The sequence below is a fragment of the Helianthus annuus genome, chromosome 12 (genome assembly GCF_002127325.2).
Source record: "Helianthus annuus cultivar XRQ/B chromosome 12, HanXRQr2.0-SUNRISE, whole genome shotgun sequence".
NCBI lineage: Eukaryota > Viridiplantae > Streptophyta > Magnoliopsida > Asterales > Asteraceae > Helianthus > Helianthus annuus.
The window spans coordinates 35,664,899-35,677,139 of NC_035444.2; the positions used below are offsets into that span (position 1 = coordinate 35,664,899).

The 12,241-nt window shown below is 39.8% G+C and overlaps 1 protein-coding gene across 1 annotated transcript; it reads right to left on the reverse strand.

Annotated features, from left to right (window-relative positions):
* Positions 1 to 1,764: 1,764 nt before the first annotated feature.
* On the reverse strand, positions 1,765 to 4,545 carry LOC110894724 (cytochrome P450 CYP72A219). Its single transcript, XM_022141957.2, has 5 exons — positions 4,248 to 4,545; positions 3,937 to 4,157; positions 3,113 to 3,363; positions 2,644 to 3,031; positions 1,765 to 2,301 (listed from the first exon to the last, which is right to left on the reverse strand). The coding sequence occupies exons 1-5, from the start codon at positions 4,522 to 4,524 to the stop codon at positions 1,876 to 1,878; spliced, it is 1,563 nt and encodes a 520-aa protein (XP_021997649.1). The 5' UTR covers positions 4,525 to 4,545; the 3' UTR covers positions 1,765 to 1,875.
* Between the last annotated feature and the right edge of the window lie 7,696 nt (positions 4,546 to 12,241).

The window sequence follows — 12,241 nt, forward strand, 5'->3', positions numbered from 1 at the left end:
ACTTATTGTTAAGTACTGAGGGTTTCATTGTAAGGTCTATGGGCGAACATATGGTTGTATGTAAGCTTTGTGTTATATGCAATCATTAGACATTCAATGAAACAGTGAAATTTTGGAGAAAACTTCTTGTGCAAACAAACCCTAGCTTTGTGTTCTTCATTCAGTGATTGTTGTTTGTGAATACTCAGTGTATTCAAGATTTTCTCATCTTCTACACCTTCACCTTCTGTACGATCTACGTTGCGGTACGAGGCACGCGGTGGTTTCCGCACATCGCGTGTGTGTTCGATCGGTCCGGTTCATGTGTTCGTTGAAGGAAGACGACCTTACAATGGTTCTACATATGTTCTTTTATATTAAAAGTTTGCATATATGTATCGTCACCAACAACTAGTGAAAACTGCTTTGAAGGTAAATATGGATTCATTACAACTTTACTATAATAATCTGTCAAATTAGCTGGGGAAATAGGACATAAGGTAGGTAATACCTCTTTGGTTTCTTAGTTGTTTGTTCTAAACAGTTATTAATAGCATGCTGGGTCGTTAATGCCGGCTAAGTGTTTTATGAAATGTAAGCTTTGGTTTTACTTCTGATTTGGGGCATTGACTATGTCTTTGAATAACTTTTCAATTCCTCTCTGTTTTCAAAATTTTGTATTTGGTGTGACGGTGTGTGTTCTTGGATGCGCCTATTGAAGAGTTACAATCATATAAATTAGAACCAACTTCTATCATAAAGTAGCCGTATAGAACGAGTGATAAAAAAAAGTTGTTATGTTACTATGGAAAATAGTGCCAATGATGCCATGGTAACATGGTTGAGGCATCCTGATTTTACCCTGAATCTCGGATTCGAGTCCTACCCATTGCACTTTGGATGGGGACACTCAATTGGCCTGGTAGTCTTTCAGGGGTTTTATCTAGTTCAACGTTGAACGTTGTGTCATTCTTTGTGCCAGCGTGGGTCATGTTGTAATGAACGACCGTCTGGCCTTAGTGGGACCGAGCCTCCAATAGGGGGTGCAATGAGTCAATGTTGATAATTTGCGGTTAAAAAAAACTTAAATAGTATGTAGGAATCTCATTGCTATGCTGAAATGGATGAAAAATGCAGGGGTGTAATAAACAGTTTATTTTGTGGATCCAATTTATACTTGCTGCCATTCATTTTTTCTTTTAAAGTCTAGAATTGGGAACAAATTGCTCTAAGTTGTGTTGGTGGATCCAATATATACTTTACCCAGATGAGAGTTAGCAAGTCAACTTAGTCAAATGGAAAGGAAAATGGGTCCAAAAGTAGTGATATTTTTCAAATTGATCAAGTGCAGGTATTATACTGATACTGTAACTCTACGAAGCGATGCCAACTGAAAACCTGCGAAATTCTTTTTTCTTGTTTTATTAGATCCCAAACATATCCTAGCTATAAGAAACACACGTGTTGAGCATTTGGGTTTCATTTTATCTCCATTGCTACGGGTGCTGGTATTGTAACGAATCAAACCGATACCGACTAAATTCCAGTAATGATACATGCCGAACCAATACCGGCGAAACTCCCGTCGCAGAGCGCGAGGAGATACCAGTAGTTAATAATTAAAACTACATACTAGTCAATTCATCTTATTTTATGGTAGAATTAATTATCCTATTAATGACAGTTGTAACTTAATTTTATTAAAGATCTTTTAATAACTAGGCAAACCACATGCCGCTATTTAGTCTTGACCACATTGTGAGAAAACCATGAACATAAATATAATTTGAACTTACACAAAATTAACTTTTATTTAAGAAGACAACTTATTATACTTAACGCGTAGCATAAACAAAACAAAATAGAAACAAGCGCATCTGATTTGGTTCAGATCATTTAAAGTTTATGTAATATCATAGGAACCCCAAACTGAGGTTCAAGAGCGACGTAGACGTAGGGGGCATGCGAATATGATGGCGAGAGCTCAAAGCGAAAGTGTTGTAGAGTCATTGCGAGTACCATTTTTGCTTCCAACATAGTAGAATTTAGTGCAAGACATATACGTGGACCTGTACTGAAAGGAATGAAAGATGTTTGACCCTTGGTCACCTTTGAAACACCTTCGGAAAATCTTTCAGGCTTGAATTCCTTCACATCGTCACCCCATAAGTCACGATCATGGTGCATAAGCATTATATGCAAGTTTATGATAGTTCCAGCAGGTAATGTCATGTCCCCTAATTTCGTGTCTTGATATATCATGCGTGGCATTATTGGTGCCGGTGGGTAAAGTCTTAGCGCCTCATTCAAAATCATGTTAAGCTGCAAAACACAAAAAGTAAATACTATTAAGAACTAAATTCATCACATATGCTGAAAAAGTAGACAATCATGGAATTATCAGATTCCTACAAACACAATAAAGCTTTGTTATTAGTATATAAGAAAGGAGTTAGGCTAAACGTACCCGACCCATTATATTTAATATCATACTCCCCTGTGAACATATCAAGGGGATTGTCTTTTAAATGTGAAAATGGGGAACATTAGTGATTTGGAAACTTGAATCAAGTATAACAAGTAAAGATGGGGAGGGTCGGGAGTTGGGTACGTTTATCACAACCCTGTATAAAAGAATCTGTTTTCCAGTCAGAAAACATTTACGGTTTTTAATCGATTCAACGCATCTCTGCTGTCTGGTGTTTTCTTCCCAAAAGCTTGTACAACTTCATCTCTAGCTCGGGTTTGCCATTCTGGGTGTTGAGCCAACAACACCATAGTCCAAATAATAAAATTTTCCGTGGTCTCATGCCCTATAACGTAGAAAAGTTGACACTCTTCGATAATTTCATCAATACTTAATCCAGATTTTTCGTTCCCATGTTCTTTTATTGTTTCACTATTAGATTCTAGTAGTATGCCCAACAAGTCTTCTTTATTAGGTTCCCCTTGTTTCACTGCGGTGAGTCGTTCTTCAACGACATTCCTTATCATACCAGTTAATTCACGCTTAATTTCCTTCATCCTCAAATTTCTTTTTGTTGGTAACAAACTACAACAGGAACATAAAGTATATATAAAGATTTAGAACTGGAAACAAGTTTAGAATTTATGTTTCAAAAAACATACTCACCTTGATCCAGGAATGTAGACTGTTTGCTTAGACTTGACAACAAAATCTACTAGTTCGGCTAGCAGATCAAATATTCTTTGAGTTTGACCATCGTTAAAGCTACTACCAAATGCATTATTAGAAATTACATCACATGACATTCTTTTGATATAAGGCACAATATCAACTTCACCAGAGCTTTTGCTCTTTAATATATCATCCCATTTGTTGATCATCTCAGCACAACACTTATAAAATGCAGGCACCATACTCTGAAAACAATATTGTTATCATTTAATGATTTATTCAAATTTCTTTATGTAAGGGTTAAAAGGGAAACTTTCACCTAATAGTAATAAAGTGTTATATGTGTTCTTTCAAGTCATACCAAGATTTTTTTGTATGTCTCAAGTCACACAACCTTTATTAGGAGTTATATACACATAGAGAAAGTTATCTTGAGAACAAAATACAGTGTTATCATACACAAATTAAAGAGAATAGAATGCTCGGTTTATGGTGTAATACTTTTGAAAAAAGTATTAATGTATGTAAAAGTAATGTCTGTTTAAAAATAATAGGGAAAGTTGGTTTAAAAGTCAATATATGTTTTAAAACTTTCAATTAATTTTGTAAAATTACTCTCTTATGCTTCTTATGTGTATTATAATAAAGTTATTTAAATGTAGCATCACTAACATATATGAATATTGAAATTATTTCGTGATTATTTTTCACCAATTTGAATTAAGTTCTACACGTAACCTTAATGAATAAAAATAAGTTTTGAGTGACTTTTTTGTAATGAAAAGAGAGACATAATTAATCAGACAATAACTACAAACCTTGAGCTTCTCAGCATGAAAAGCAGGATTGATGATTCTCCTGTGTTTGCTCCATTCATCAGTATCAAAGGATGCTATACCTGTGATTAGCAACTTAAACAAAGGGTCTCCTCCCCTTGGCTTTTGAAATTCATAGCTATTAGTCAAGACCTCCTTTACCAAAGCCGGTTCAGTTACATGCACCACAGGTACAGGCCCCAACCAAGTGAAGAAGTTTTTGCCTACACATTAAACAAATGGTATGTTTATAGATAAAAATCTAGATTAGTACAAAAGTATGAACATAGTATATAAGGGTGGAGAAAGTCTACCATATGCACTAAGATACTTATGCTCGAAGGGCAAGACTCGGGGAATTGCATCGCTCTTTTGATTTATGGGTTTGGTCTTGGCGTCATTAACCATCTTCACCATCTCTCTGAAGTCACCCAAAAAGAATTTATATGAGTTTCCCTTGAGGCCTTGATTTCTTAAAAACATCTCGGTCCTCTTCGGTTTTAACCAAAGAAAGTTATACATTCTCCATGAACACCACCCCAATATTATCACTATTACTGCCACACCAAACCCTGCTCCACTTGCTTCCATCTTGAGGGATAACTTTCTGAATCGTATGACAAAATGATGAAGAAAAGTGGTATTTATTGAGTGATGATGTTTGTTGCATGCCAAAGTGGTTATTAATGAAGGGCGCATAACTGACTATAGTTATCCCCTTAAATACTAACCAAACTTGACCATAATATATAATATTAAACCATACATGCATACATACGAACGTGGTGTTAATATCGTGACGAGGTTAGAACCCAAATGACATGAAACTCCAAAATTGCTCGTTAAACTCATTGAACTTTAATGTGTAATATGGGGCTAGTCTACTTGGTAGAGGCACAAACCTCATAGAGAAGAGATTTTGGTTCGAGTATCACAATTATTTTGGTGTAAAGTATAGCGGAACTGATATTTGCGTTTAAAAAGAAATCAGATGGATCAAATCCCATAAACATCAGGCTTTTGAAACACCAAGTTCCACCTTGAATTTTCTTTTAGCCAAAATGTTTCAAGTTCAAGACGTTCAATTTCCTAAACCCAATATGACAATATATACTCAAATAAATTCTATTAGTTTTAGCCTTCAAATTTGTTTGAATTACGTTAATCGGTAGTGTACCTTTGGCTACTAAACAGATTAGTGTAAAAAGAAAATAAGAACAAACCAATAGAATTTTTTAAAGATATACAGACTAAAGAAATTAAAAATGATTTACTCATAATCAACACACTTAAAATTTAATATTGTAACAAATGATTTATGATAATCAACACACTTCAAATTTAATATTGTTACAAATGATTTATGAATAGTGGTTAACCTTGATAACATTTGGCCCCCATAGACCACCATGTCTAGGTGCTATGGCGCCGTTATCTCCAGAAGCTTCATTTAAAATATAATTAAAAGTCACTAATAGCATGCTAGCTTCTTTTTTTACTGAATAAATTATGTCTCGGCACAACATACATTAGAAAAGCTGCTGTTGTTTATATTCGTTTGCAATTTATTTCGATGAATAGTTAATGCCAACCGAACTATTACAGTTTACAACATTTTATCTAACTTCTCTCCCCTCCCATCTGTGTATCATTAGGGTGTATGGGTGGTCGCGACAAGGGGATTCGGCAACCCTTTGCCGATCGGCAAACTCCGCGCCAACGTTCTATGCCGCGCGGGGAGTAGTGGAATGGGGAGTTGTTGCCGCTTGGGGGAAGGGATGATTTGACCGTTTGGAGAATTTTTTTGAAGATTGGGGGGTGTGAAGGGCTATATGAAAGTTTGTTTATAAAAAAAAAAAAACCAATAAACACCATTATAAATATTATTCCATTCTAAAAATTTCTCACCCAATTCTAAAAAGTTCTCACCTAATTTAAAAAATTCGCAAGCACACTATGGATAGATAAAACAAGAGCGATGACAAGAAAAAAGTATCGAGTTCGGGTTCGAATACGAGAAGGTGTGGCTCGCAAAGTAGGCGAGGCGGATCAAATGTGTACCAACCCAACTTCCCACCTTAATTTTTTCCGCAAACGGGTTTTTACAACACCCAACCCCAACCCGACTATCCACCACAATTTTTTTCATTGCCACAAGCTCCCACGATGGTTGCACCAGGTGTATACGAATATCCTACGGAAGCCCAAAACGCTTTTGACCCGTTTGCTTATCAGAGTCCTGATGACTGTCGTAAGGGTCATGCAAAAACCTAATTAAACTAAGTAGATAGCGTAAGTAGGTTATCGTATTAACGGAGAATTTGTGGTTAGTGTTAAACTAGAGAATTATTATATATTAAAGAAAAGCAACTCCCACATAGACATGGCCTTGGAATTATTAGGGATAGTTTTTAAGACTCACCATATAACCTAATAACACGTTTGATTATACCAATTACCCACCAATTTACCAAACCGCTAGCGATGCAAGGAAATCACCAATACGCTTGATAAACGACAAACAATTCAAATATAATAAATGTTTCACAAAATCAACACAAGTGGTCAAGATTTACCGGTTAATAAAAATCATAAAAACAAAGTTTAATTGAAAATCTAGAAATCAATCATCCAATGAAAGTCACAAGAGATAAAGATAACATCCTCCAAGTTTCAGATTCTAGGTTCACACCAAACTCAGTTTAATCATTAATTGGACACCACATAGACATGATGCTGGAAATTTGGTTAATTTAATATGGTAATCAAAAATAGGTCTTTGTCATCAGATCTTTTATAATTTGATTAACCCTATTTACTAGTGTGAGTCAACCTACTCTTTGTCACTCAACAAGTTGGTTGTGTCATCAACGGAACAAGTTGTAAAGCAAGAACTCAAAACACATGCAAATAGTTCAAATATGTGACACTTCGGATTTTCCCGGACAACCTTTCGATGTAACATGTGTGTACGTAAACTATTAAGTGAAAAATTATGAATTGCTTGTTATTACATGTTGGGTGCATATGTGTATGTATAGATATATATATATATATATATATATATATATATATATATATATATATATATATATGTGTGTGTTATATATATATAGGAGCCGAAACCCGACTCGAGACCATGCTCGGTCTCGAGTGAACAGTAGCAGTTGGGCCGGTTAGGGCCTTGTGACCGAGAACCCAACCCGGAACCCCCTAACCCCAACTCGAGATCCTATATAACCCAACCCTCACACCCTTTTTCCATTTTTCACCCTCATCTCCTCTCACTAAACCCTAAAACCCTAAGATCATCAACCTCCTTTCATCTCCTCTTCCTACTCGGAACCAACCGGAGACACCAAGACCCCCGGATCGAGCTCAAGATCACCACCCGAAAGTCGGTTCATCGGATCTTCACACCCTTACATCTAACCGGTTAGTATACTATAGTTGTTTGCCTCAAAATGATGGTTCTTGATGCTTAAACTATTTTGAGTAGTTGGATGTTGGTTTATTTTGTTTGAAGGGTGATAGATTGTTATGACAAATCAAACAATGTGTTGTGTGAGCTAAATGCATGACTTGAAATAACTAAATGATATAGATATAAGCTAGGGTGAATATTATGTGTTTATATGTTCTTGTGTCATACATGCTAGAAATAGGATCAAGTATGAAATCTAGTTGGGTAACTTGGCATGCTTCGAATGTTTTGGATGTGTGTAACGTAGGGCTGCTAGAAATGCCAGTGTTATTGCAAATGAAAGGTGGAAAATACTTGTTTTGGGTCGGTTAAAGGATAGTCTAAAACATGATGAACATTCGGTGATTTGATGAACAATTTGAATATGTTATGAACATGATGAATATTTGAAATTCTGCTTGTTTGATCTGTTTTGGTGTATGTTCAGACAACAAAACATGTTAGTGGGAATAGTACACAAATTACATGAAAATACAATACCATTGGATAGTACACTGCACAGGTTCTAGAAGGATTCAGGTGCACGCAACGGCGGTTGCGAGTCGGAACCCTCGGTTGCGACTCGAGACCACATCAAGTCTTGTCGAGATCTCCCGGTTGCGAGTCGCAATCAACGCGTATCGAATCCGGTTGCGAGTCGTAACCACTGCTGCTAAGTCGGAACCGCTAGTTGCGAGTCGTAACCTCTGGTTGCGACTCGTAACCAAAACGTGATGAACCGAGACCTCGGTTGCGAGTCGTAATCTCGGTTGCGAGTCGCAACCACCCTTGTCTCGACTGGACTACTTTGGTGTTATTGGGCTTTGACTGATTGGACTTTCTGTTGACTGGGCTATGTGATTGTATGTTAGGGCTGACCCAATAACCCAACTGTTTGTGTATTCGCATGTTATACGTGTTTGCTATATGTGTTTGCTATACGTGTTCGCTATGTATTACTTGTACCCGACTTGACCCATCCTTGGTAACCATGCTAGGACGTGGTGACCAACATACTTGACCGGGTAAAAATATCTACCGAGCAACCCAAGGTGAGTTCACAACTTAAAAGCATGCGTCCCGGTGGTTTGGGACACGAGACTAAAACAATCCTATCCCCTTGTAAAGGGGATACCATTTACATTCCTTCCCTAGTTATTGGGAACCAACTTACTTTTCCTTCCCTTGCCATTGGGAAACCTTTTAGTTAATTACTGTTTATACGGAATGCAACCAAACGGCACTAAACGCAACTCTATCACTCAAGTCCCTACTACATAATACCGATTAGTCGCCGGGGCCAGGCGAACGGGTTATTAGTTGATAGCGCTATTTAGGTTTTACCAACCTCACACCGTGCCATGGTATGGGATCGGTCGTGAACTAATGTACTCAGGCATCCGTCAATGATGATAGAACATTGACATCGGGGCATCCTGCGGAAACGCAAACGGTTACCTAGTGTTCGGTATTGGAAAAACAGTTTAGTCGCTAACTTTTGGGGTAGCTCCCCATGGCATGTATAAACGGATAAATTAACTGGTGAAACGAGTTTTTGGTAATTAAAACTGGACAACTAGTGAACTCACTCAGCATTATTGTTGACCCCCCCCCCCCTTACTGCATGATTTGCAGGTGGCCAGTGACTGGAGCAGCCGCTTGGGGATGTGTAGTGGTCGTCTGCCCGTGTGTTGGGCATTTATCATGCTTACCTCATGAACATTGTTTAAAACTGTTTACTTATGCTTCCGCTACTTATTTTCTGTTTGAACTTGAAACCTTAAACTCTGAACTTAATATTTGCTAATCTTATGGTTAGTAAGTATCACTTTTGCTATCAATTTAATTATTCAGTATAATTGGTGGCTGGATCCTGGTCAGTCACGCCCTCGAAGCGGGTGTTATCCGCAGTTGGATTTTGGGGGTGTGACAGATTGGTATCAGAGCCATTGGTTATAGTGAACTTGGTTTTAAAAAGGGGAAAATCTTTTTGAGAAAAACCAGACTATAACCCGTGACTCGTGACGACACTACACTCCAAGTGCAAGGCTCGACTTCTCTGACCTCATAGCTCGGACCCATATTTATTTGCTTATTTGTCTTATGCTTTCTGCTTTGCTATACGTACTAGTTTGCCTGATTAGATAGATACGCCCTCTCTCTTCTATCTCTTTCTCGCTATGTTACGACACCACACTCATACTATGTTTTCTGGTTATGAAGACAATGAGTGGACGCGGACGAGGAAACGTCAACATGACTCAGGCTCAGTTCACTAACCTGCTCAACACAGTGGCTGCAGCTTTCGCAGCTCACCCTATAGGTAAGCTCGTTGTTTTAGGATGTTAAGATCCTACCGCCACATCGTCTTTTCGCCTCTAAACCTGTTTCGCTTCACTCCTCACAACAGGTCAGCCTGCGCCTGTGCAACCACGTGTCTGTACCTTCAAGACCTTCATGGATTGCAAGCCTCTTCCATTCAGTGGCACTGAGGGTGCCATAGGTCTCCTGCACTGGATCGAGAAGGTCGAAGCTGTCTTCGCTGTCTGCGAGTGTCCCCCTGCTAATTGGGTGAAGTTTGCTACTGGTACTCTAGAGGGAAGCGCACTTTCATGGTGGAAGGCGCAAATTCAAATGCTTGGTTTGGAAACTGCTAACGCTACTGCATGGGAAGATTTCAAGGATATGATCAAGGAAGAGTACTGTCACAGGGATGACATCCACAAACTCGAGGACGAGTACTATGAACTCAAGATGGTTGGGTCAGAGATTGAGACCTACACCAAGCTGTCCAACGACTATGCTGCTCTTTGTCCAAACATGTCCCGACCCATGTACCGAAGGATCGAATTGTACATCAAGGGTTTAGTCCCGGAAATCAGGAGCCATGTAACCTCGGCCAACCTCACTGCCATACAGCCCGTGGTTCGTCTTGCCCACAAACTCACCAACCAGGCTGTGGAGGAGGGCAGGTTGCCCAAAAGGATCAGTGCTGCGGAAGGAACTTCCAGTGATGGCAAACGAAAGTGGGATGGAAATCAGGGCAAGGATGCTAACCCTACTCAAGCCCCAGCTCAGCAAAGGAAAACTGACAACAACAAGGGCACTCAGCAACAGGGTGGCTACCGGGGAAGCTACCCTAAGTGCAACAAGTGTAACAGGCACCACAATGGGGCATGTAACAAGGGCCAGTGTCAGCGATGCCACAAGATGGGGCACGAAGCCAAGGATTGTAGAAGTCAGTTCCCAGCAAGACAGAATCAGCAACAACCCCAACATCAACAGCAGCAGCGAAACAACCGGGCGTGTTTTAAATGTGGGGCAACAGGGCACATGCGAAAGGATTGCCCTGAACTGAATCAGAACCGCAACAATAATCAGGGAGCTGGGAACAATGAGCAAAACAACAATGCTGGGAATGCAAGGGGAAGAGCTTTCGTGATTGGAGCTGGAGAAGCAAGGAACGACCCCAACGTCGTGGCGGGTAAGTTCCTACTTGATGATCGTTATGTTTCTGTGTTATTTGATTCCGGTGCCGATGCCAGTTATGTGTCCCGTCGCATTAGTAAGAAACTTAAGCACCCGCCCGCATTATTAAGTTCTAAGCACATCGTCGAGATAGCTAATGGTAAGAACATCGAGGCCACGCACATGATCCACGACTGCACACTAGAATTGTCTGGCCACACGTTTAGTATCGATCTTTTCCCCGTCAAACTTGGAAGCTTCGATGTCGTCATTGGTATGGATTGGTTATCCAAACATCGCGCTGAGATCCTCTGTCAAGAGAAAGCAGTTCGTATACCTCGTCGTTCTGGTCAATCCCTCATCGTCCAAGGCAACAAAGGTGGAGAAGTCACAGGCATTATCTCGCTCCTGAAAGCCCAGAAGTGTTTACAAAAAGGGCACACCGCAATCCTAGCACTTGTCACCAATACTCACGAAAAGGAAAAGAGGATTGAAGATTTTCCTATAGTACGAGACTATCCCGAGGTATTTCCTGAGGAACTACCTGGACTCCCTCCCCACCGTCAGGTCGAATTTCAAATCGAGCTAGCTCCCGGAGCAGCACCCATAGCTCGTGCACCATACCGTCTAGCCCCTGCAGAACTGAAAGAACTCTCTACGCAACTACAGGAACTTTTGGATAAAGGATTTATCCGTCCTAGTTCATCACCCTGGGGAGCCCCAGTACTCTTTGTCAAGAAGAAGGATGGCACATTCCGAATGTGCATCGACTATCGTGAGCTGAACAAGGTTACCATCAAGAATCGTTACCCTCTCCCGCGCATCGACGACCTATTCGATCAGCTGCAAGGATCGAGCTACTATTCTAAGATCGACCTACGGTCAGGTTATCATCAGCTGAGAGTACGTGACGAAGATATTTCCAAGACTGCGTTTAGGACCCGTTATGGTCACTATGAATTTCTCGTTATGCCTTTCGGAATGACCAACGCGCCAGCGGTGTTCATGGATCTTATGAACCGCGTATGTAAGCCTTACCTCGACAAATTCGTGATTGTGTTTATCGACGACATCCTGATTTATTCAAAAAGTCAAGAGGAGCATGAACAACACCTACGCCTTATTCTGGAACTCCTTCGCAATGAGCAACTGTATGCCAAATTCTCTAAATGTGACTTCTGGCTTCGAGAAGTCCATTTCCTCGGCCATGTAGTTAACAAGGATGGAATTCACGTCGACCCCGCTAAGATCGAATCAATAAAGAACTGGCCTACGCCTAAGACTCCCACTGAAGTTCGCCAATTCTTGGGATTAGCAGGTTACTACCGCAGATTCATTTAGGGATTCTCAAAGATTGCACAACCCCTCACGACTCTT

Bases quoted from the DNA above. Each gene is read 5' to 3' on its own strand.
- LOC110894724 (XM_022141957.2), bottom strand. From the start codon at position 4,524: ATGGAAGCAAGTGGAGCAGGGTTTGGTGTGGCAGTAATAGTGATAATA. The intron at 3,364-3,936 runs GTTTGTAGTTAT...TATTGTTTTCAG, and splicing joins TTCATGCTGAGAAGCTCAAG to AGTATGGTGCCTGCATTTTA. The intron at 2,302-2,643 runs GTAAATGTTTTC...TGTGTTTTGCAG, and splicing joins CGTTGAATCGATTAAAAACC to CTTAACATGATTTTGAATGA.